This window comes from Artemia sp. Qi Xiang Cuo, chromosome 21 (genome assembly GCF_049724085.1).
Source record: "Artemia sp. Qi Xiang Cuo chromosome 21, ASM4972408v1, whole genome shotgun sequence".
Lineage (NCBI taxonomy): Eukaryota > Metazoa > Arthropoda > Branchiopoda > Anostraca > Artemiidae > Artemia > Artemia sp. Qi Xiang Cuo.
Genome location: NC_142814.1, coordinates 12,006,502 through 12,033,908, shown reverse-complemented (window position 1 = coordinate 12,033,908; position 27,407 = coordinate 12,006,502). Strand labels below are relative to the sequence as shown.

Below are 27,407 nucleotides of genomic sequence, written 5' to 3'. Positions count from 1 at the left end.
CAGTGAGTTGTTAATAGTAGTAGTTAGTACCCTTACAAATAATAGGACACCAATCTTGCTCAAAACCAGCAAGGAGGCTCCATACTACTCCCCTGATTACCTCTTATCAAAGTACAGTGATAATTCGCGTGAATCCTCAAAAATACGCCCACATAGCAATCTGGAAGGAAACCCCTTAAATATAGTAGTGTTGTATTCCTGCCAGTCTTCAAGTTACCATGAAATAACTAATAAGCCTTCTCATTACCAATTGAGTACCATGCTAATTTAAGGGAATTTGGTACAATAGAAATAATTTTGCGAGTCTCAGCTTTGGTTGACAGTCTCAAAGACAAAGGGTCCATTAGCAAATTTTCCCGGCACCACAGGGAACTTCCAAAGTGATTTCGGTGAAAATTGAAAGGGTATTATAAATTTGACAACAGTTCGAAAAGCTAACGAGAGGCTAGTTTAAAAAAAGATGTATAATCAATTACTAATATTTAAGCAAAACGCAGTCTTTTCAGTGTACATACAGCATAGATAATAAATATCCTATGCCAGCAAAGATTTCAATCAGCGTGGCTAGCACTACAGGGACCTTCCAAAGCTGTCAAATAATTCAATTAGAATTCGTTGAGCTGACCTTGATACTTTCCAAGCAGGCATGCTAGAATATTTCTAGGGGCTGCCCTTTTTCGATTGTTCCATTCAATCGCAAAAACAAAATTCATGCTTTCTAATGATGTAAGTTCCGTTTAATGCGAATATCTCTAGCTCAGGCACAAATCGGGCTAAGTTAAATGGATTTTCTAAGATTTCTGGGAAAGAAGGTGTCGGCTTTTAGTTTTCTGTCGTTTATTAGGGTTTCTTATGTGCTGCCCTTTTTCGATTTTTCTATTAAATCACAAAAACAAAATTATTGCTTTCTAATGATAGAAGTTCCGTTTAATCTGAATATCTCTGGCTCAGGCACAAATCGGGCTAAGTTAAATGGATTTTCTAAGATTTCTGGGAAAGAAGGTGTCGGCTTTTAGTTTTCTGTCGTGTATTAGGGTTTCTTTTGGGCTGACCTTTTTAGATTGTTGCATTCAATCACATAAACAAAATTCTTGCTTTCTAATGATAAAAGTTCCGTTATATCTGAATATCTCTGGCTCAGGCATAAATCGGGCTAGGTTAAATTGAATTTCTAAGATTTCTGGAAAAGAAGGTGTCGGCTTTTAGTTTTCTGTCATTTATTAGGGTTTCTTATTTGCTGTCCTTTTTCGATTGTTCCATTCAATCACAAAAACTAAATTCTTGCTTTCTAATGATATAAGTTCCGTTAAATCTGAATATCTCTGGCTCAGGCACAAATCGGGCTAAGTTAAATGGAATTTCTAAGATTTCTGGTAAAGAAGGTGTCGGCTTTTAGTTTTCTGTCGTTTATTAGGGTTTCTTAGTTGCTGCCCTTTTTCGATTGTTCCATTCAATCACAAAAACAATAGTCTTGCTTTCTAATGATAAAAGTTCCGTTAAATCTGAATATCTCTGGCTCTGGCACAAATCGGGATAAGTTAAATGGAATTTCTAAGATTTCTGGGAAAGAAGGTGTCGGCTTTTAGTTTTCTGTCATTTATTAGGGTTTCTTATTTGCTGTCCTTTTTCGATTGTTCCATTCAATAAAAAAAACAAAATTCTTGCTTTCTAATGATATAAGTTCCGTTAAATCTGAATATCTCTGGCTCAGGCATAAATCGGGCTAAGTTAAATGGATTTTCTAAGATTTCTGGGAAAGTAGGTGTCGGCTTTTAGTTTTCTGTCATTTATTAGGGTTTCTTATTTGCTGTCCTTTTTCGATTGTTCCATTCAATGAAAAAAACAAAATTCTTGCTTTCTAATGATATAAGTTCCGTTAAATCTGAATATCTCTGGCTCAGGCACAAATCGGGCTAAGTTAAATTGAATTTCTAAGATTTCTGGGAAAGAAGGTGTCGGCTTTTAGTTTTCTGTCGTTTATTAGGGTTTCTTAGTGGCTGCCCTTTTTCGATTGTTCCATTCAATAACAAAAACAAAATTCTTGCTTTCTAATGATATAAGTTCCGTTAAATCTGAATATCTCTGGCTCGGGCACAAATCGGGCTAAGTTAAATGGATTATCTAAGATTTCTGGGAAAGTAGGCGTCTGCTTTTAGTTTTCTGTCTTTTATTCGGGTTTCTTAGGGGCTGCCCTTTTTCGATTGTTCAATTCAATCACAAAAACAAAATTCTTGCTTTCTAATGATAAAAGTTCCGATTAATCTGAATATCTCTGGCTCGGGCACAAATCGTGCTAATTTAAATTGATTTTCTAAGATTTCTGGGAAAGAAGGTGTCGGCTTTTAGTTTTCTGTCGTTTATTAGGGTTTCTTAGGGGCTGCCCTTTTTCGATTGTTCCATTCAATCACAAAAACAAAATTCTTGCTTTCTAATGATACAAGTTCCGTTGAATCTGAATATCTCTGGCTCAGGCACAAATCGGGCTAAGTTAAATTGATTTTCCAAGATTTCTGGAAAAGAAGGTGTCTGCTTTTAGTTTTCTGTCGTTTATTAGGGTTTCTTAGTTGCTGGCCATTTTCGATTGGTACATTAAATCAAAGAAACTAAATAATTGCTTTATAATCAGACAAGTTACGTTGACTCTGGATATATCTGTCTCTGGCACAAAAATGGATAGGTTAACTTGAATATCTAAGATTTCTGGGAAAGAAGGTGTCTGCTTTTAGTTTTCAGTCGTGTATTAGGGTTACTTCGGGGATGCCCTTTGTGTGTGGTCCATTCAATCAAAGAAAATAAAGAATTTCTATATAATGATAAATTGTAATATGTATATGAATATCTATGGCTCAGGCACAACTAGGGATAAATTAAATTGAATTTCAAAGATTTCTGGGAAAGAAGGTGTCGTCTTTTAGTTTTGTGTCGGGTATTAGGGTTTCTTTGGGGCTGCCCTTTTTTGATTGTTATATTCAATCACAGAAACAAAATTCTTGCTTTCTAATGATATAAGTTACGTTGAATCTGAATATCTCTGGCTCAGGCACAAATCGGGCTAAATTAAATGGATTGTCTAAGATTTCTGGGAAAGAAGGTGTCGGCTTTTAGTTTTCTGTCGTTTATTAGGGTTTCTTAGGGGCTGGCAGTAGAATGGCCCCTATTGATCCGGGACGAACCACGTGGTTTATATTTTTCTCACTGAGAATAAAAAAACAGGAATTTTCTCACTTGAAAAAACAGAAATTTTCTCACTTTTATTGACTTGTCTTAGACGGTAATATGTGTTTTTCTATTTATTTTATGTTTTTTCATGGATGTAAACAGTAATTGATGTCTGTTTTATGGTTTTTGTCAGTGAGAATGAAAAAACAGGAACTTTCTCCCATTTATGGATGTTAACAGCAATTTATGTCTGTTTTATGGTTTTTGTCAGTGAGAATGGAAAAACAGAAACTTTCTCACTTTTATGGATGGTTATGGGTGTTGGTCAAGTTACTTGATGTTTTTCATGGATGTCAACAACAATTTATGTCTGTTTTATGATTCGTTGTCAGTGAGAATGAAAAAACGGAAACTTTTTCACATTTATGGATGTCAACAGAAATTCATGTATGTTTTATGGTTTTTGTCAGTGAGAATGTACATGCTCGACGCGAATGTTATGAGATTGTTTGGCTAACCTAACCTGAGAAATTGATTTACATAATCGGTGGGGGAATTACTTTTTCACGAAAGGGGAATTAAGAAACAATCATGGCTTCTTTGATCTTTAGGGTAACCTAACCTGAGAACTTGATTTACATAATCGGCGGGTAAAAAATTGATTCACGAATGGGGAATTAAGCAACAAACCGGAATTCTTTGACATTTAGGCAAACCTAAACTGAGAAATTTATTTACATACTCAGCGATGCAATTATTGATTCCTAACAGGGAAGTTAAGAAACATTATGGTTTCTTTAATCTTTAGGCCTGAGGGATTTATTTATTATTGTTGTTTTGGACAAGTGCATGCTAGGGATGAATGTCAAGGTGTCCTGGAATAGGAAACCGGAAGTACATGCATCCTTCTCAGCCAATCAGCGAGTCGGATATATCCTCCTTCTCAGCCAATCAGTTTGCGAAAGGAGAATTAAGAAACAATCATGGCTTCATTGTTGTTTGGCTAACCTAACCTGAGAACTTGATTTACATAATCGGCGGGGAAATTATTGATTCACGAAGGGGGAATTAAGAAACAAACATGGCTTCTTTAATCTTTAGGCTAACCTAACCTGAGAACTTGATTTACAAAATCGCTAGGGGAATGTATTGGTTCACGAAGGGGAAATTAAGAAACAAACATGGCTTCTTTAATCTTAGGTCTGAGGGATAAACGTTCTTTAGGTCAGAGAGAAAAATTAATATTCTATTTTTAAATAGGGCTTCATTGATCTTTAGTGTCAGTTATTAGAAATGACATCACTTGTTATCTTGGAATTATGCGGGAGTCTAAAGAGATAGAAATTCTATTTTTAAATACTGCTTCACTGAGCTTTAAATCGGAGAGATAAATTGATATTCTATCGAAACATTAATAGTGTAGCTAGGAACATTTATGAGATGAAGAGATTAACGTAGGAAAGGGTTTCCTAGAAATTTGAAATGTGACAGCGCAGGGATGCCAAAAACAAAAGGAACACACAGAAATTACTTTTAAGGGGATTATTTGGGTGAAACGGTTTTAAACATTTTAGGGAATTATTTCGGCGAAACAGTTAGAGACATTTTAAAAGATGATTTTAGAAAAGATTTTAGAAGAGGTTTTGAGTGTGGTTGTTATAGTAAACAAGTTCCATTTGAACAGTGTCGTGAGGTCCCCTACCACAACCCCAAAGAGTCCTCATACCCCACCCCAACCCCGAAGGGTCCTCATACCCCACCCCAACCCCGAAGGAAACCCCCGGTCCTCAACGGTCCACCGGGCTCCCAAAGGGCCACCCGGCCCTCAAGGGTCCCCCAGACCCCCAAAGGAACCCCCAGGTCCCAAAGGCCCCCTCCCCCTGGCCCCCAAAGGGCCCCTCTCCCTCTCCCTCCCTCTCCTCCCCCTCCTCACCTTCCCCTCCCCCTCCTCCCCCTCCCCTTCCCTCCCCCATTTTTTAATATTTTTTTGTGCATTGAGACACAGAAGGACCCCCTCCCCCCACCCCCCACCCCTAAAGGGTCCCCGGCGCCCCCAAGGCTCCTGAGCCACCATTTTAATACTTTTTTAAGGCTTTATTATATCTTTTCAGAACATATTATTATTTTAGGGAATTATTTCGGCGAAACAGTTAGAGACGTTTTAAAAGATGATTTTAGAAGAGATTTTAGAAGAGGATTTGAGGGTGAAACTCTGTGGTCGTTATAATAAACAAGTTCCATTTGAACAGTGTCGTGAGGTCCTCTATCCCCAACCCCAATGTGTGTAAGTTTTTGCTTGTGTGTAAGTTTTTTTGTGTGTGTAATTTTTTGTGTGTGTGTACGTTTTTTCGTGTGTGTAAGTTTTGTGTGTGTGTAAGTTTTTATGTGTGTAAGTTTTTGTGTTTTTTTGTTATTTTTTGTGTGTGTGTGTGTGTAAGTTTTGTGTGTGTGTGTGTGTGTGTTAGTTTTTGTGTGTGTGTGTGTGTGTGTGTGTAAGTTTTTGTGTTTGTGTAAATTTTTGTGTGTGTGTGTAAGTTTTTGTGTGTGTGTAAGTTTTTGTGTGTGTTTGTCAGTGTTTTTGTGTGTGTGTAAGTTTTTTTTTGTGTGTGTAAGTTTTTTTTTGTGTGTGTAAGTTTTTTTGTGTGTGTGTGTAATTTTTTGTGTTTGTGTAAGTTTTTTTGTGTGTGTGAGTTTCTGTACGTTTGTTAGTTTTTGTGTTTGTGTGTAAGTTTTTTTTTTGCCTGTGTAAGTTTTTTTTTTGTGTTTTAGTTTTTGTGTGTGTGTTAGTTTTTGTGTGTGTGTGTCAGTTTTTGTGTGTGTGTTAATTTTTGTGTGTGTTAGTTTTTGTGTATGTGTTAGTTTTTGTGAGTGTGTAAGTTTTTGTGTGTGTGTGTTTTTGTGTTAGTTTGTGTGTGTGTTTGTGTGTGTGTAATTTTTTTTTGTTTGTGTTATTTTTTATGTGTTTGTAATTTTTTTTGTTTGTGTGTGTAATTTTTTTTTGTGTGTGTTTTTTAGTTTGTGTTTGTGTGTGTAAGTTTTTTTGTGTGTGTAAGTTTTTTTTTGTGTTTTTATGTTTTTTTGTGTTTGTATTTTTTTATGTGTTTGTTTTTGTAAGTTTTTTTTTTGTGTTTTTTTATTTTTTTGTGTTTGTTTTTTTGTGTTTTTGTGTGTGTTATTTTTTGTGTGTGTTTAAGTTTTTTTTGTGTGTGTGTAAGTTAGTTTTTTTTTTTAAGTTTTTTTGTTTTTGTAATATTTTTGTTGTTTTTATTTATGTGTTTTTTTGTGTGTTTTTTTGTTTTTGTTTTTTTGTTTTTTTTTGTGTGTAAGTTTTTGTGTGTGTGTAAGTTTTTTTTTGTGTGTGTAAGTTTTTGTCTGTTTGTTATTTTTTGTGTTTGTGTAAGTTTTTGTGTGAGTGTGTAATTTTTGTGTGTGGGTGTATAAGTTTTTGTGTGTGTCTAATTTTTTGTGTGTCTGTTAGTTTTTGTTTATGTGTAAGTTTTTGTGTGTGTGTGTGTAAGTTTTTGTATGTCTGTAATTTTTTGTGTGTGTGTAATTTTTTTTGTGTTTGTTATTTTGTGTTTGTTTGTTATTTTTTTTGTGTGTTTTAGTTTTTGTGTGTGTGTTAGTTTTTTTTGTATTGAAGTTCTTTTTTTTTTTTTTTTTTTTTTTTTTTGTTTTTTTTTTTTTTTGTGTTTTTTTTTTTTTGTGTGTGTATCTTTTTGTGTGTGTGTGTGTGTAATTTTTTGTGTGTGTTTGTAAGTTTTTATGTGTGTGTAAGTTTTTTTTGGGTTTGTGTTAGTTTTTTTTTTTTTGTTTGTTTTTTTGTTTTTTTAATTGTTTTTTGGGATGTGGTTTTTTTTGTTTTATTGTTTTTTTTTATTTTGTTTATTTTTTTGTGTGTGTAAGTTTTTTTGTGTGTGTAAGTTTTTTTTTTGTGTGTGTTAGTTTTTGTTTGTGTGTTAAGTTTTTGTGTGTGTGCGTGTAAGTTTTTGTGTGTGTTTAAGTTTTTGTGTGTGTGTAAGTGTTTTTGTGTGTGCAAGTTTTTTTTTGTGTGTATGTTTTTTTGTGTGTGTTTGTTTAAGTTTGTGTGTGTTTAATTTTTTGTGTGTGTGTAAGTTTTTTTGTGTGTGTAAGTTTTTTTGTGTGTGTTATTTTTTTTGTGTGTGTAAGTTTTTGTGTGTGTGTAATTTTTTGTGTGTGTGTAAGTTTTTGCGTGTGTGTAAGTTTTTTTTGTGTGTGTAAGTTTTTTGTGTGTGTCTAAGTTTTTGTGTGTGTATAAGTTTTTGTGTGTGATTGTGATTATTTTCTATGAAGATAAAAAGTTTCACTTTAATTCTAAATTTTCTTAAATTCAGTTCCGACTTTTCTCAAAGAGATGAAAAAATTTTAAGTTCTGTTCCAAATATTTTCATGGAAGAAGAAAAGGCCAAAGACATAAAAAATTTAAAGTTCACTTCTAAATTTTTCCGTAGAAGATAGGAAAAGTTATACTATGATTGTGATTATTTTCCATGGAGATAAAAAGTTTCACTTTAATTCTAAATTTTCTTAAATTCAATTCCGACCTATCTCAAAGAGATGAAAAAATTTAAAGTTCTGTTCCAAATATTTTCCCGGAAGACGAAAAGTACAACTTCGATTCTGAATTTTCTCAATGAAAATGAAATAACTTATTGATCAATTCTATTTTCCTAAAATAATATATAATTTTACACTTCAATTCAGATTTTTCTCAAAGAGAAGAAAAAATTTAAAATACTGTTCCAAATTTTTCATAGAAGATAGAAAATTTCAAGTTCTCTTCTGAATTTTACCAAAGAACATAATTCAATTCTAATTTCTCCAGAGAAAATAAAGAGCTTCCACTTCAGTTTTAAGTTCACCAAGATATGAAAAATTTAAAGTTCACTTCTAAATTTTTCCGTAGAAGATAGGAAAAGTTATACTATGATTGTGATTATTTTCTATGAAGATAAAAAGTTTCACTTTAATTCCAAATTTTCTTAAATTCAATTCCGACCTTTCTAAAAGAGATGAAAAAATTTTAAAGTTCTGTTCCAAATATTTTCCCGGAAGAAGAAAAGTTCAACTTCGATTCTGAATTTTCTCAATGAAAATGAAATAAGTTATTGATCAATTCTATTTTCCCAAAATAATATAAAAAGTTTCCACTTCAGTTCAGATTTTTCTCAAAGAGATGAAAAAATTAAAAATACTGTTCCAAATTTTCATAGAAGATAGAAAAGTTCAAGTTCTCTTCTGAATTTTACCAAAGAACATAATTCAATTCTAATTTCTCCAGATAAAATAAAAAGCTTGCACGTCAGTTATAGAGTTCATCAAGAAATAAAAAATTTTAAGTTCACTTCAAAATTTTTCCATGGAAGATAGGAAAAGTTATACTATGATTATGATTATTTTCTATGAAGATAAAAAGTTTCCATTTAATTCTAAATTTTCTTAAATTCAATTCCGACCTTTCTCAAAGAGATGAAAAAATTTAAAGTTCTGTTCCAAATATTTTCCCGGAAGAAGAAAAGTTCAACTTCGATTCGGAATTTTCACAATGAAAATGAAATAAGTTATTAATCAATTCTATTTTCCTAAAATAATATAAAATTTTCCACTTCAATTCAGATTTTTCTCAAAGAGATGAAAAATTTAAAATATTGTTCCAAATTTTTCATAGAAGATAGGAAAAGTTATACTTTGATAGTGAATATTCTTTATGAAGATATGGATCTCCACTATAATTCTGAGTTTTCTCGAAGAAGTGTAAAATGTACAAGTTCTCTTCTGAATTTTCTTAGAGAAGAGAAAAAAAGTTAGCTCAATTCTGAAATTTACCAATGAAAATGAAAAAGCTTCCATTTCAGTTCCTAATTTCTCAAAGTCATAAAAAATTTAAAGTTCAATTCTACATTTTTCCATAGAAGATAGAAATGGCTATACTATGATTGTGATTATTTACCATGAATATAAAAAGTTTCACTTTATTTCTAATTTTTCTTAAATTCAGTTCATTCATCTAACCACCAAAAACAATAGGTTAGGTTAGGCTAGGTATAAATAAATATTAAAAAATAATTAGAAACATTTCTCCATGTTTAAGTTAGGTTAGGGCAGGTTAGGTATAAATAAATATTAATAAATAATTAGAAACATTTCTCCATGTTTAAGTTAGGCTAGGTTAACTTATCATGTGCGCTCAGTATAAGCTAAACTAACCTAACTTAAACATGGTAAAAAGAATAAATTAGGTTAGGTTAGGCTAGATTAAGTTAGGTTAAGTTAAGTTAGGTTAGGTTAGCCTACGTTTAGGTTAGGTTAGGTTAACTTATCATGAGTGCTCATGATAATTTAACCTAACCTTTTCCGGCGAGTATGGTAAGGTTAGGTTAGGGTAGATTAAGTTAGGTTAGATCAGGTTAGGTTAAGTTAGGTTAGGTTAGCCTACGGACGTTTCACTTAGGTTAGCTTAGGTTAGGTGAGAGACAGGCAAAAAGAGACAGGCAACCTAACTTAACCTAACCTAACTTAATCTAACCTAACCTAATCATACACCTAACTTTTTGCCTGTCTCTCACCTAACCTAAGCTAACCTAAGTGAAGCGTCCGTAGGCTAACCTAACCTAACTTAACCTAACCTGATCTATCCTAACTTAATCTAACCTAACCTAACCATACTCGCCGGAAAAGGTTAGGTTAACTTATCATGAGCACTCATGATAAGTTAACCTAACCTAAACGTAGGCTAACCTAACCTAACCTAACTTAATCTAGCCTAACCTAACCTAATTTAATCTTTTTACCATGTTTAAGTTAGGTTAGGTTAGTTTATCATGATCACTCATGATAAGTTAACCTAACCTAGCCTAACTTAAACATGGAGAAATGTTTCTAATTATTTATTAATATTTATTTATACCTAACCTAACCTAACTTAAACATGGAGAAATGTTTCTAATTATTTATTAATATTTATTTATACCTAACCTAACCTAACCTATTGTTTTTGGTGGTTAGATGAATGAACTGAATTTAAGAAAAATTAGAAATAAAGTGAAACTTTTTATATTCATGGTAAATAATCACAATCATACTTTAGCCATTCCTATCTTCTATGGAAAAATGTAGAATTGAACTTTAAATTTGTTATGATTTTGAGAAATTAGGAACTGAAATGGAAGCTTTTTCATTTTCATTGGTAAATTTCAGAATTGAGCTAACTTTTTTTCTCTTCTCTAAGAAAATTCAGAAGAGAACTTGTACATTTTACAATTCTTCGAGAAAACTCAGAATTATAGTGGAGATCCATATCTTCATAAAGAATATTCACAATCAAAGTATAACTTTTCCTATCTTGTATGAAAAATTCGGAACGGAATTTAAAATTTTTTCATCTCTTTGAGAAAAATCTGAATTGAAGTTGAAAATATTATATTATTTTAGGAACATAGAATTGATTAATAACTTATTTCATTTTCATTGAGGAAATTCAGAATCGAAGTTGAATTTTTTTTCTTCCGGGAAAATATTTGGAACAGAACTTTAAATTTTTTCATCTCTTTTAGAAAGGTCGGAATTGAATTTAAGAAAATTTAGAATTAAAGTGAAACTTTTTATCTTCATAGAAAATAATCATAATCATAGTATAACTTTTCCTATCTTCCATGGAAAAATTTTGAAGGGAACTTAAAATTTTTTATTTCTTGATGAACTTAAAACTGACGTGGAAGCTTTTTATTTTATCTGGAGAAATTAGAATTGAATTATGCTATTTGGTAAAATTCAGAAGAGAACTTGAACTTTTCTATCTTCTATGAAAAATTTGGAAAGGTATTTTAAATTTTTTCATCTGTTTGAGAAAAATCTGAACTGAAGTGGAAAATTTTATATTATTTTGGGAAAATAGAATTGATCAATAACTTATTTCATTTTCATTGAGAAAATTCAGAATTGAAGTTGGACTTTTCTTCACTTCTTTGAGAAAATTTAAAATTGAAGTGAAACTTTTTATCTTCATAGAAAATAATCACAATCATAGTATAACTTTTCCTATCTTCTATGGAAAAATTTAGAACTGAACTTTAAATTTTTTATGTCTTGGTGAACTTAAAACTGAAGTGGAAGCTTTTTATTTTCTCTGGAGAAATTAGAATTGAATTGTGTTCTTTGGTAAAATTCAGAAGAGAACTTGAATATTCACGATCAAAGTATAACTTTTCCAATCTTCTATGAAAAATTTGGAACAGAACTTTAAATTTTTTTCATCTCTATGTGAAAAGTCGGAACTGAATTTAAAAAAAATTTAGAATTAAACTGAAACTTTTTATCTTCATGGAAAATAATCACAATCATAGTATAATTTTCCTATCTTCTACGGAAAAATTTAGAACAGAACTTTAAATTTTGTATGTCTTGGTGAACTTAATACTGAAGTGGAAGCTTTTTATATTCTCTGGAAAAATTATAATTGAATAGTGTTTGTTGGTAAAATTCAGAAGAGAAATTGAACTTTTCTATCTTCTAAGAAAAATTTGGAATAGTATTTTAAATTTTTCCTCTCTTTGAGAAAAATTTGAACTGAAGTTGAAACTTTTTATATTATTTTGGGGAAATAGAATTGATCAATAACTTATATAATTTTAATTGAGAAAATTCAGAATCGAAGTTGAATTTTTCTTCTTCCGGGAAAATATTTGGAACAGAACTTTAAATTTTTTCATCTCTTTGAGAAAGGTCAGAACTGAATTTAAGAAAATTTAGAATTAAAGAGAAACTTTTTATCTTCATAGAAAATCATCACAATCATAGTATAACTTTTTCTATCTTCTAAGGAAAAATTTAGAAGTGAAATTTAAATTTTTTATCTCTTGTTGAAATTAAAACTGAAGTGGAAACTTTTTATTTTATCTGGAGGAATTAGAATTGAATTGTGTTCTTTGGTAAAATTCAGAAGAGAACTTGAACTTTTCTATCTTCTATGAAAAATTTGGAACAGTATTAAAAATTTTTTCCTCTCTTTGAGAAAGGTCGGAATTGAATTTAAGAAAATTTAGAATTAAAGTGAAACTTTTTATCTTCATGGAAAATAATCTGTGGAAGCTTTTTTATTTTCTCTGGAGAAATTAGAATTGAATTGTGTTCTTTGGTAAAATTCAGAAGAGAACTTGAACTTTTCTATCTTCTATGAAAATTTGGAACAGTATTTTAAATTTTTTCATCTCTTTGAGAAAAATCTGAAGTGGAAGCTTTTTATTTTCTCTGGAGAAATTAGAATTGAATTGTGTTCTTTGGTAAAATTCAGACGAGAACTTGAATATTCACGATCAAAGTATAACTTTTCCAATCTTCTATGAAAAATTTGGGACAGAACTTTAATTTTTTTTCATCTTTATGTGAAAAGTCGGAACTGAATTTAAGAAAATTTAGAATTAAAGTGAAACTTTTTATCTTCATGGAAAATAATCACAATCATAGTATAATTTTCCTATCCTCTACAGAAAAATTTAGAACATAACTTTAAATTTTGTATGTCTTGGTGAACTTAAAACTGAAGTGGAAGCTTTTTATTTTATCAAGAAAAACTAAGAATTGAAGTGTGGGTGTTAGTAAAATTCAGAAGAGAAATTGAACTTTTCTATCTTCTAAGAAAAATTTGGAATAGTATTTTAAATTTTTCATCTCTTTGAGAAAAATCTGAACTGAAGTGGAAACTTTTTATATTATTTTGGGAAAATAGAATTGATCAATAACTTATATCATTTTCATTGAGAAAATTCAGAATCGAAGTTGAACTTTTCTTCTTCCGGGAAAATATTTGGAACAGAACTTTAAATTTTTTTATCTGTTTGAGAAAGGTCAGAATTGAATTTAAGAAATTTCAGAATTAAAGTGAAACTTTTTATCTTCATAGAAAATCATCATAATCATAGTATAACTTTTTCAATCTTCTAAGGAAAAATTTAGAAGTGAAATTTAAATTTTTTATCTCTTGTTGAAATTAAAACTGAAGTGGAAGCTTTTTATTTTATATGGAGGAATTAGCATTGAAATGTGTTCTTTGGTAAAATTCAGAAGAGAACTTGAACTTTTCTATCTTCTATGAAAAATTTGGAACAGTATTAAAAATTTTTTCCTCTCTTTGAGAAAAATTTGAATTGAAGTGGTAAATTTTATATTATTTTAGGAAAATAGAATTGATCAATAACTTATTTCATTTTCATTGAGAAAATTAAGAATCGAAGTTGAACTTTTCTTCTTCCAGGAAAATATTTGGAAACGAACTTTAAATTTTTCATCTCTTTGAGAAAGGTCGGAATTGAATTTAAGAAAATTTATAATTGAAGTGAAAATTTGTATCTTAATGGAAAATAATCTGTGGAAGCTTTTTTCTTTTATCTTGAGAAATTAGAATTGAAGTGTGTTCTTTGGTAAAATTCAGAAGAGAACTTGAACTTTTCTATCTTCTATGAAAATTTAGAACAGTATTTTAAATTTTTTCATCTCTTTGAGAAAAATCTGAAGTGGAAGCTTTTTATTTTCTCTGGAGAAATTAGAATTGAATTGTGTTCTTTGGTAAAATTCAGACGAGAACTTGAATATTCACGATCAAAGTATAACTTTTCCAATCTTCTATGAAAAATTTGGAACAGAACTTTAATATTTTTTCATCTCTATGTGAAAAGTCGGAACTGAATTTAAGAAAATTTAGAATTAAATTGAAACTTTTCATCTTCATGGAAAATAATCACAATCATAGTATAATTTTGCTATCTTCTACGGAAAAATTTAGAACAGAACTTTAAATTTTTTATGATTAATAACTTATTTCATTTTCATTGAGAAAATTCAGAATCGAAGTTGAACTTTTCTTCTTCCGGGAAAATATTTGGAACAGAACTTTAAAATTTTTTCATCTCTTTTAGAAAGGTCGGAATTGAATTTAAGAAAATTTAGAATTAAAGTGAAACTTTTTATCTTCATGGAAAATAGTCACAATCATAGTATAACTTTTCCTATCTTCTACGGAAAAATTTAGAAGTGAACTTTAAATTATTCATGTCTTCGTAAAGTTAAAACTGACGTGGAAGCTTTTTATTTTCTCTGGAGAAATTATAATTGAATTATGTTCTTTGGTAAAGTTCAGAAGAGAACTTGAACTTTTCTATCTTCTATGAAAAATTTGGAACAGTATTTTAAATTTTTTCATCTCTTTGAGAAAAATCTGAATTGTAGTGGAAAATTTTATATTATTTTAGGAAAATAGAATTGATCAATAACTTATTTCATTTTCATTGAGAAAATTCAGAATCGAAGTTGTACTTTTCTTCTTCCGGGAAAATATTTGCAACAGAACTTTAAATTTTTTCATCTCTTTGAGAAAGGTCGGAATTGAATTTAAGAAAATTTAGAATTAAAGTGAAACTTTTTATCTTCATGGAAAATAATCACAATCATAGTATAACTTTTCCTATCATCTACGGAAAAATTTAGAAGTGAACTATAAATTTTTTATGTCTTGGGACTTTTCTTCTTCCGGGAAAATATTTGGAACAGAACTTAAAATTTTTTCATCTCTTTGAGAAAAGTCGGAACTGAATTTAAGAAAATTTAGAATTAAAGTGAAACTTTTTATCTTCATAGAAAATAATCACAATCACACAAAAACTTACACACACACAAAAACTTACACACACACAAAAACTTACACACACACACACAAAAAAACTTACACACACACAAAACTTACACACACACACAAAAACTTACACACACAAGAAAACTTATACACACACAAAAACTTGTGTGGAACTAAATGGAACTGCTAAATGGAACTAAAAACACAGAAGCTAAAGCAATAAGAAACGAGACCAAATTTTGAGGCTTGTGTGTTAAATTTATATTTTAATGAAAATAAATGTATTTGCCTTCTAGGCTGAAACTTAAAAAAACAGACATCGGGTATTCTGGTGTTCAAACAGCGTGGGGGAGTTGACCGTGTTGTAGATAGTTAATGCCACTTCTGGGTTTGCGTACCGACTGAAACGCCTTGAAATTGTAATTTTCGGCTGGTCGATACGTTAGAACTATCTCCACCCTCCCCCAGAAAGTGCGAATTAAATATTACACCCCCTTCCCCTTTCAGCTAACGTGGGTCTAACAGGCGGTCTCTCTCATACCTACAGTATAACGTCCTTTCAATCGTATGAGGTAGCCAATACCCATCCCTCTAGTCACGCCATTGTCCAGTTGCTCGCTGGATATTAGGAGGCATGTCACATCGGTTCTGCAAGTGCCATGAATGCATGGTAGCGGACTTTGTACGAGCACCATAACCCCCATACAAATATGTTTAACTAAGAAACTGATTTTTTTAGCTTTTTCTATGCATAAATAGAAATTTATAAGATATTTTTTTCACTTTAAATCAAAATTTAATTCTCTAAAAATTTCTTTCTACTACATAAAATTACGAAACTCGCCTATGGATTCCTCCGGTGACAATATGTGATGATGGTGTAGATGAGAGGGGGATGTGAAAGTTGGTTAAAACTTGAAGACATATGTAGTAATTGCTGCACTAAGGCAACTCAATGAAATTTTATTTATAGTCGATTAGATACCAGAGACATCTATCCACCCCTCCCCCATCACGTGCGGTGTGAATGTCAGCCTCCCGTCCCCTCGCACCTAACTTAGATCCAAACGGAGGTATCCCCAAGTTCTGCCGTCGAAAGAAATTTAAGGAATCTGATAGATCGAACACCTATACCTCTAAGCTAGCAGTTCTCCATTTGCTCTAAATATATTAAGAGTTCTGTCACAACTGTTCAGCCTATACCCTTACAGTATGGGGGCGGAATTCGGACAACCCAAAGAACACCCATATACACAATTTTAACTCTGTCACTGAATTTGTTTATCAGTTTCTCTGCAGAAACAGAATTGGAAAAGATATTTTTTTTTCTCTTTATATCAAAATTTAAGGCAAAAAAATAAATTTAACCTACATAAAATTTCAAAACTAGCCACTGGAATCCTCCGATGAAAATCGGACACACAATCGGAAAATTTAGACACACACAAAAAAATTACACACACAAAAAAACCTTAGACACACGCAAAAACTTACACACACACAAAAACTTACACACACACACAAAAACTTACTCACACAAAAAAACTTACTCACACAAAAAAACTAACACACACACAAAAACTTACACACACACAAAAAATTTCGCACACAAAAACTTACACACACACACACACAAAAACTGACACACACAAAAAAACTTGCAAACACACGAAAACTAAAACACACAAACAATAAAACACAAACAAAAAATAACAAACAAACGAAAAAATACACACACACACACAAAAACTTACAAAAATAAAAAAAATTACACACACAAAAAAAAAACTTACACGCAAACAAAAAAAAAAAAAAAAACAAAAAATAAAACACACAAAAAAAAATACACACACAAAAAAACTAACACACACACAAAAAACGTACACACACAAAAACTAAAAAACACAAAAAAAAAAACACACACACAAAAAAACATACAAACACATAAAATAATAAACACACACACAAAAAAATACACACACACACACAAACAGAACCACACACACAAAAAATAACACACACAAAAACTTACACACACACAAAAAAACTAAAACACACAAAAAAACTAGAACACGCAAAAAACATAAAAAACAAACACAAACATACACACACACAAAAAATAAAACACAAACAGCAAATTACACACACACACAAAAAATTAAACACTTACTAAAACTTACACACACACAAAAAAACTTCCACACACAAAAAAAATTACACACACACAAAAAATTACACACACAAAAAAACTTAGACACGCACACACAAAACTTACAGACGCAAAAAAAAACTAACACACACACAAAAAAATACACAATTAAAAAAACTCACACGCAAAAAAAAAAAACTTAAACACACAAAAAAAATTACAAAAAAAAAAAAAAAAAATTACAAAAACACAAAAAAAAACACAAACAAAAAAACAAACAAACAAACACAAAAACTTACACACACAAAAAAACTTCAAAAAAAACAAAAAATTACACACACACAAAAAAAACAAAAAACAAAACAAAAAAAAAAATAAAAAAAAACACATACACAAACACAAAAAAAACAAAAAAAAACAAAAGAACACAAAATACACACACACACACACATAAAAACTAACACACCCACAAAAACTTACATACACAAAAAAAAACTTACACACACACAAAAAACTTAAACACACACATAAACTTACAAACACACACAAAAAAAAATTACACACACATACGCAAGAAATTACACACACATAAAAACTTACACACACACACACACACACACACTCACACAAACTTACACACAAACACACACACACAAAAACCTACAAAATCACAAAAACTTACACATTCAAAAAAACTAACAAACACAAAAAATTACACGCAAAAAAAAACTGACACACACACACAAAAACTTACACACACACACAAAAACTTACACACACACAAAAAAAAACACACACAGACAAAAAAAAAACTTAAACACATACAGAAAAACTAACACACACCAAGAAAATCACACACACAAAAAAAAACTTACACAAACAACCAAACCTACACACACACAAAAAAATACACACACACACACAAACACTAACACGAAAAAACAAATACTTAAAACAAACACCAAACACAAACAACAAAAAAATCCAAATAACACACACACACAAACTAAAACACACAAAAAAAATAAAACACAAACACAAAAAGTTACATACACACAAAAACATACTCACAAACACACAAAAAAACTTACACACACACACACACACAAACTTACACACACACACACAAAAACTTACACACACACACACAAAAACTTACACACACATAAAAACTTACACCCACACAAAACTTACACACACACAAAAACTTACACACACACAAAAACTTACACACACACAAAAACTTACACACATTGGGTTGGGGATAGAGGACCTCACGACACTGTTCAAATGGAACTTGTTTATTATAACGACCACAGAGTTTCACCCTCAAATCCTCTTCTAAAATCTCTTCAAAAATCATCTTTTAAAATGTCTAACTGTTTCGCCGAAATAATTCCCTAAAATAATAATTTGTTCTGAAAAGATATAATAAAGCCTTAAAAAAGTATTAAAATGGTGGCTCAGGAGCCTTTGGGGCGCCGGGGGCCCTTTAGGGGGGAGGGGGTGGGGGAGGGGGTCCTTCTGTGTCTCAATGCACAAAAAAATATTAAAAAATGGGGGAGGGAAGGGGAGGGGGACGAGGAGGGGAGGGGAGGGTGAGGAGGGGGGACGAGAGGGAGGGAGAGGGAGGGGGGTTCTTTGGGGGCCAAGGGGGGGGGGAGGGGGCCTTTGGGACCTGGGGGGTCCTTTGGGGGTCTGGGGGACCCTTGAGGGCCGGGTGGCCCTTTGGCAGCCCAGTGGACCGTTGAGGACCGGGGGTTTCCTTCGGGGTTGGGGTGGGGTATGAGGACCCTTCGGGGTTGGGGTGGGGTATGAGGACTCTTTGGGGTTGTGGTAGGGGACCTCATGACACTGTTCAAATGGAACTTGTTTACTATAACGACCACACTCAAAACCTCTTCTAAAATCTTTTCTAGAATCATCTTTTAAAATGTCTCTAACTGTTTCACCGAAATAGGTCCCTAAAATGATTAAAACTATTTCACCCAAATAATCCCCTAAAAGTAATTACTGTGTGTTCCTTTAGTTTTTGGCATCCTTGTGGTGTCACATTTCAAATTTTTAGGAAACCCTGTCCTATGTTAATCTCTTCATTTCATAAATGCTCCTAGCTACACTATTAATGTTTAGTTAGAATATCAATTTATCTCTCCGATTTAAAGCTCAGTGAAGCCATATTTAAAAATAGAATTTCTATCTCTTTAGACTCCCGCATAATTCCAAGATAACAAGTGATGTCATTTCTAATAACTGACACTAAAGATCAATGAAGCCCTATTTAAAAATAGAATGTTAATTTTTCTCTCTGACCTAAAGAACTTTTATCCCTCAGACCTAAGATTAAAGAAGCCATGTTTGTTTCTTAATTTCCCCTTCGTGAACCAATACATTCCCCTAGCGATTTTGTAAATCAAGTTCTCAGGTTAGGTTAGCCTAAAGATTAAAGAAGCCATGTTTGTTTCTTAATTTCCCCATAGTGAATCAATAATTCCCCCGTCGATTATGTAAAACAAGTTCTCAGGTTATGTTAGCCAAACAACAATGAAGCCATGATTGTTTCTTAATTCTCCTTTCGCAAACTGATTGGCTGAGAAGGAGGATGTATCCGACTCGCTGATTGGCTGAGAAGGATGCATGTACTTCCGGTTTCCTATTCCAGGACACCTTGACATTCATCCCTACCATTCACTTGTCCAAAACAACAATAATAAATAAATCCCTCAGGCCTAAAGATTAAAGAAACCATAATGTTTCTTAATTCCCCCTTTGGGAATCAATAATTCCCTCGCTGAGTATGTAAATCAATTTCTCAGTTTAGGTTTGCCTAAAGGTCAAAGAAGCAATGTTTGTTTCTTAATTACCCCTTAGTGAAGCACTATTTTCCCAACAGATTATGTAAATCAAGTTCTCAGGTTAGGTTACCCTAAAGATCAAAGAAGCCATGATTGTTTCTTAATTCCCCTTTCGTGAACCAGTAATTCCCCCACCGATTATGTAAATCAATTTCTCAGGTTAGGTTAGCCAAACAATCTCATAACATTCGCGTCGAGCATGTACATTCTCACTGACAAAAAGAATAAAACAGACATGAACTGCTGTTGACATCCATAAATGTGAGAAAATTCCTGTTTTTTCATTCTCACTGACAACGAACCATAAAACAGACATAAATTGTTGTTGACATCCATGAAAAACATCAAATAAATTGACCAACACCCATAACCATCCATAAAAGTGAGAAAGTTTCTGTTTTTCTATTCTCACTGACAAAAACCATAAAACAGACAAAAATTGCTGTTAACATCCATAAATGGGAGAAAGTTCCTGTTTTTTCATTCTCACTGACAAAAACCATAAAACTGACATGAATTACTGTTGAAATTCATGAAAAACATCAAATAAATTGACAAACACCCATAACCGTCAAAAAAACATCCATAAAAGTGAGAAAATTCATGTTTTTTCAAGTGAGAAAATTCCTGTTTTTTTATTCTCAGTGAGAAAACCATAAACCACGTGGTTCGTCCCGGATCAATAGGGGCCATTCTACTGCTGGCCTTTTTTGATTGTTCTATTCAATCACAAAAACAAAATTCTTGCTTTCTAATGATAAAAGTTCCGTTGAATCTGAATATCTCTGGCTCAGGCACAAATCGGGCTAATTTAAATGGATTTTCTAAGATTTCTGGGAAAGAAGGTGTCGGCTTTTAGTTTTCTGTCGTTTATTAGGGTTTCTTAGGGGCTGCCCTTTTTAGATTGTTCTATTCAATCACAAAAACAAAATTCTTGCTTTCTAATGATACAAGTTCCGTTAAATCTGGATATCTCTGGCTCAGGCACAAATCGGGCTAAATTAAATGGATTGTCTAAGATTTCTGGGAAAGAAGGTGTCGGCTTTTAGTTTTCTGTCGTTTATTAGGGTTTCTTAGGGGCTGCCCTTTTTTGATTGTTCTATTCAATCACAAAAACAAAATTCTTGCTTTCTAATGATATAAGTTCCGTTGAATCTGAATATCTCTGGCTCAGGCACAAATCGGGCTAAGTTAAATGGATTTTCTAAGATTTCTGGGAAAGAAGGTGTCGGCTTTTAGTTTTCTGTCGTTTATTAGGGTTTCTTAGGGGCTGCCCTTTTTCGATTGTTCCATTCAATCACAGAAACAAAATTATTGATTTCTAATGATACAAGTTACTTTTAATCTGAATATCTCTGTCTCAGGCACAAATAGGGCTAAGTTAAATGGAATTTCTAAGATATCTGGGAAAGAAGGTGTCGGCTTTTAGTTTTCTGTCGTTTATTAGGGTTTCTTAGGGGCTGCCCTTTTTGATTGTTCTATTCAATCACAAAAACTAAATTCTTGCTTTCTAATGATATAAGTTCCGTTAAATCTGAATATCTCTGGCTCGGGCACATATCGGGCTAAGTTAAATGGATTATCCAAGATTTCTGGGAAAGAAGGTGTCGGCTTTTAGTTTTCTGTCGTTTATTAGGGTTTCTTAGGGGCTGCCCTTTTTCGATTGTTCTATTCAATCACAAAAACAAAATTCTTGCTTTCTAATGATATAAGTTCCGTTAAAACTGAATATCTCTGGCTCAGGCATAAATCGGGATAAGTTAAATGGAATTTCTAAGATTTCTGGGAAAGAAGGTGTCGGCTTTTAGTTTTCTGTCATTTATTAGGGTTTCTTAGTTGCTGTCCTTTTTCGATTGTTACATTCAATTACAAAAACTAAATTCATTCTTTCTAATGATATAAGTTCCGTTAAATCTGAATATCTCTGGCTCAGGCACAAATCGGGCTAAGTTAAATGGATTATCTAAGATTTCTGGGAAAGAAGGTGTCGGCTTTTAGTTTTTCTGTCGTTTATTCGGATTTTTTAGCATAGCTATACAAGTTCCGGCAAGACCAGCCAATCAATTCTGAATAGTTTGGCTACACAAAATAAAAAAAAGTTTATAATGGATGAGATAGGGTGACTTTTTTTTAAGTTTCCGACTCCTCTTAAGGACCATTTTCTAAAAATTGTAGGTGTTTGCTACCGTCTGTATTTTCCTTCCCACACAAAATCAGCCTAAGCTAGGATATCATCGATCCTATTTGTACCAATCTGGACATTAAAGTGTTCTAATAAAATGGCAAACTTCTACCTTGGGTATGGTTTCTTTTTTCTGCAACCAGGGGCATCAATTGGGGGGGGGGGCAATGTGCGCTAGATTTTAAGAATTGCCTTTATTGGTATCTTTATTTAAAAAATCGAAAAGGATTCCCTCCCCCCCCCAGATGTTGAAAAATACCTTTTGTTTGTGTGTATTCGTTCCTTTTTTTTCTCTTCCCCTTGTCTCCAACTACATAGAAAATATGTCGGAGTTACTATTGTTTCTTTCAGTTGACTCTACAGGGGCATATGCCACTATGAATGGTGCGTGGCAATTTTCAATTGTGCAAATTGGGGAGTACTTGGTCCCAATCCCCTCCCCCATATGTTGAAAAATACTTTTTGTCGATGTTTTCATTGAAAAACCTATGTTTTGGTGTTTAATTGAAAAAATTATTCTTTGCCTATATATCCGAGTCATCCAACTTAAGTTCCTGAATCACATAATTACATGTTTTTTAACCATGGGTTATGGTTTTCAAAAATCCTAACAAGTCAAGTCTTTGCAATCTAAGTACACAATTTATTTGTGATAAAATATAATGAAATATATACAATAATGATATATATAATGATAAGATATATAAAATAATAATATAATAAAAGGTACTTTTCTGTTATAGCCACCCCACTCAAGAAGTGGAGTTAGGTTAATCCTAATGAAATATACCAAAACTTGACGAAAATATGATACTTTAGAAGCAAAATTGGGCTGTATATTTGCACATTTGGGGAGTGGGGTAAAATATTGCGGGTCTGCATGCAAAATGTGTTAGCGACAATTATTTTGCATATTATAAAGTAAAAATGGTTTTCTAACTTCGCGCTGTCCAAATACTTTACCCCTACCTTTCCTAATGTGCAAATATATAGCCCAAATTATATAACCCTAATGTTTTCTGTCACCCGCCCCTTGTTTACCACTGGGCGTAAGCTAACTGTCTCTTAATACAGACAGACGGAACCGGTTTGTTCTCGAGTTTTACACAGCGTAATTCTTGAGAGGGGTCGCTTTAACAGATAAGTACATAATAAAATAATATAATAGTGTAATTATATAATATAATAATGTATAATATATATCACGAAAAAAATATATTTAAAATATTATAATAAAAATGTCATTATGATAGTTGTCTTTAAATGGTGTATTGCTTTGTGAAAATTTTTTTATTTGGTCCAACTAATTGAAAATATTCGATCTTCAACAAAGTCAAGGGTTCTCTCCAATGCATGCTTCCTCAAGTCTGCACAACTCTTAAAGCCTTATCAGTCAGCAAGAACCAGGTGCTCCTTTTCAATTCTTCAAAAGCTGACTCAAAAAACAAGATCTAATTATATATTAATGTTGTTATTATCTTTTAAGTTGTCATATTTCTATATATGTTATAATGATTGAAAAAATATTAACTACTTATCAGTAAGCAAGAACAAGAAGCTCCTTTTCAAGACAGCAAACTATGACTCAAAAAAAAAGAAATAATTAGAACTTACAGTTGATCATATATGTTAATGTGACTTCAGTATTAATATGTTAGCATGTTTGCAAAACTCTTAACGCCTTATCAGTCAGCAAGAACCAGTTGCTCCTTTTCAAGTCTGCAAAAGCTGCCTCAAAAAAACAATAACTCCTTAGAACTTCCAGTTGTTCATATATGTTAATGTGAATTCAGTATTAATATGTGAGCATGTTTGCACAACTCTTAACGCCTTATCAGTCAGCAAGAACCAGTTGCTCCTTTTCAAGTCTGCACAAGCTGCCTCAAAAAACAAGAACTCCTTAGAACTTCCAGTTGTTCATATATGTTAATGTGAATTCAGTATTAATATATGAGCATGTTTGCACAACTCTTAACGCCTTATCAGTCAGCAAGAACCAGTTGCTCCTTTTCAAGTCTGCACAAGCTGCCTAAAAAAACAAGAACTCCTTAGAACTTCCAGTTGTTCATATATGTTAATGTGAATTCAGTATTAATATGTGAGCATGTTTGCACAACTCTTAACGCCTGATCAGTCAGCAAGAACCAGTTGCTCCTTTTCAAGTCAGCACAAGCTGCCTAAAAAAACAAGAACTCCTTAGAACTTCCAGTTGTTAATATATGTTAATGTGAATTCAGTATTAATTTGTGAGCATGTTTGCACAACTCTTAACGCCTTATCAGTCAGCAAGAACCAGTTGCTCCTTTTCAAGTCTGCACAAGCTGCCTCAAAAAAAAAGAACTCCTTAGAACTTCCAGTTGTTCATATATGTTAATGTGAATTCAGTATTAATATATGAGCATGTTTGCACAACTCTTAACGCCTTATCAGTCAGCAAGAACCAGTTGCTCCTTTTCAAGTCTGCACAAGCTGCCTCAAAAAAACAAGAACTCCTTAGAACTTCCAGTTGTTCATATCTGTTAATGTGAATTAAGTATTAATATGTGAGCATGTTTGCACAACTCTTAACGCCTAATCAGTCAGCAAGAACCAGTAGCTCCTTTTCAAGTCTGCACAATCTTCCTAAAAAAACAATAACTACTTAGAACTTCCAGTTGTTCATATATGTTAATGTGAATTCAGTATTAATATGTGAGCATGTTTTCACAACTCTTAACGCCTTATCAGTCAGCAAGAACCAGTTGCTCCTTTTCATGTCTGCACAAGCTTCCTCAAAAAAACAAGAAATCCTTAGAACTTCCAGTTGTTCATATATGTTAATGTGACTTCAGTATTAATATGTGAGCATGTTTGTTTATTTTTCTGTATGTTTGGTTTTTTTAATATGTATTTCTCACTTTTTTTCTCCAAGGTTAAAAAGTTTTCATCTTTCCTCGGTTCTTTTTTTCCTGCAATTCTGGTTTTGAATTAGTATTTCAATAATATGTTAATCACCTAACTTGTGTGGGCAATTGGGCGTGTGTATCTTAATGTGTATGTACACTGGCATGTGTATGTGTATCTTAATCTTCATTTTAGAAATTTTACTGATCTTCTGGTTGAAAGAGCCGTTTCTTCACGGAATTTTGGTGAAAATCTGTTGATGAAAGTGAAGAAACTCACAAGCTTTACAGTTGAAGACAAAAAATTTAGAACAGTATTTTTGTCAAGTATTCAAAGCAAATTTCAAGGTAATTTTATTTCTATCTGTTATGCTGTTTTTTAGGTATTTTTGAAGATCACACGGCAAAGCCGTATCTAGGGGAGGAGGGTGTATGGGGTTTGAACTCAACTCCCACTCCCCTCCCCCATAATGTTTACACTTGAAGTTTTTTTTGCCATTATGAAAAATGTGAATTTTTTAGGTATCTTGATAATCCTACAAATATAGGAAATTGCCATTTTTCAGGATTAGTAGGGGAACACCCACCCCCGAAATTACTATTAGTTTGGATTCTAAATGAACACCCAATTTTAATTTGGCAAAATTGGGCAATAAATCAAGCAATAAATAAATTTTACAAAATTGGAATTGAAAATTAAGTATTTTGCAGTAGGCATCAAGACATGGCTAATTGTAGAAAACAGCCAAGACAGATAGTCCGAGTAATTATGACCACCAATTTTTGATTTGGCTAAAGCTGTATGAGGTCACATTGACCACCAATTTCTAATTTTCACATAAAAAAATGTGGGTTTGATTCACCTCGTGGTTTGGATAAAGAAAGAAGAGTAGCGGAATCATATGATTTGGTAAGTAATGAAAATAGTAGGCTTGTCAATTCTAGACTTGAAAAGTCTAGAATTGAGTTCTAGTCAATTGAGTTTAGTCAGTTGAGTCTAGACTCTAAGTAACAATCCTTTTGTAGGCTTGTCAATTAAAATCAGATTATTGGTATTATGTTGTTAGTGAAAGGTAGACCCTCAACAATCATGATTCCTCTCTTAGAGGAAAAATAATAGCGAAAAAGGGATAACATTTTAATCGTCAGTAGAAAGAGGGGTCCGACTCCCACGCCCACCACGTGGTTTATGGTTTTCTCCTTGAGAATGAAAAAACAGGAATTTTCTCAAATGAAAAAAAATGAACTTTCTAACTTTTCTGTTTGTTTTATTTGATGGTTATTTGTGTTTGTCAAATTATTTGATGTTTTTAATTTGTGTCAACAGCAATTTATGTCTGTTTTATGGTTTTTGTCATTGATAATTAAAAAACATGAACTTTCTCACATTTATGTATGTTAACAGCAATTCATGTCTTTTTTTATGTTTATTGTCAGTGAGAATGGAAAAAAAGGAAATTTCTCACAGGTATGGATGTCAAAAGAAATTCATGTCTGTTTTATGGTTGTTGACAGTGAGAATGAAAAAACAGAAAATTTCTCAAATTTATGGATGTCAACAGCACTTTATGTATGTTTTATGGTTTTTGTTAGTGAGAATGTAAAAACAGGAACTTTCTCACATTTATGGATGTCAACAGCAATTCATGTCTGTTTTATGATTCATTGTCAGTGAGAATGTAAATGCTCGACGCGAATATTATGAGATTGTTTGGCTAACCTAACCTGAGAAATTGATTTACATAATCGGCGGGGGACTGTATTGATTCACGAAGGGGGAATTAAGAAACAAACATGGCTTCTTTGATCTTTAGGCGAACAAAACCTGAGAAATTGATTTACATAATCTGCGGGGGAATTATTGGTTCACGAAAGGGGAATTAAGAAACAAACATTATGGCTTCTTTAATCTTAGGTCTGAGGGATAAACGTTCTTTAGGTCAGAGAGAAAAATTAACATTCTATTTTTAAATAGGGCTTCATTGATCTTTAATGTCAGGAATTAGAAATGACATCACTTGTTATCTTGGAATTATGCGGGAGTCTAAAGAGATAGAAATTCTATTTTTAAATACGGCTTCACTGAGCTTTAAGTCGGAGAGATAAATTGATATTCTAACGAAACCTTATTAGTGTAGCTAGGAACATTTATGAGATGAAGAGATTAACGTAGGAAAGGGTTTCCTAGAAATTTGAAATGTATCAGCGCAGAGATGCCAAAAACAAAAGGAACACGCTGAAATTACGTTTAGGGATTATTTGGGCGAAACCGTTTTAGACAGGTTATGGAATTATTTCGGTGAAACAGTTAGAGACATTTTAAAAGATGATTTAAAAGATGATTTTAGAAGAGGTTTTGAGTGTGGTCGTTATAATACACAAGTTCCATTTGAACAGTGTTGTGAGGTCCCCTTACCACAACCCCAAAGGGTTCTGATCCCCCCCCCCCCCCCCCCAAGGCACCCCCGGTCCGCCAAGGTTCTCCGGATTCCCCAATGGCCCCCGGCGCCCCAAAGGCTCCTGAGCCACCATTTTA

At 32.5% G+C, this 27,407-nt stretch overlaps 1 protein-coding gene across 1 annotated transcript in view; it reads left to right on the top strand.

Annotated features, from left to right (window-relative positions):
• LOC148939238 (uncharacterized) overlaps positions 1-27,407 on the top strand; it is a 64,814-nt gene that overhangs the window by 17,260 nt on the left and 20,147 nt on the right. The window contains exon 2 of the mRNA XM_089106822.1: positions 25,068-25,219. Coding sequence (XP_088962948.1) covers positions 25,068-25,219 — 152 coding nt within the window. The remainder of the gene's footprint in view (positions 1-25,067; positions 25,220-27,407) is intronic.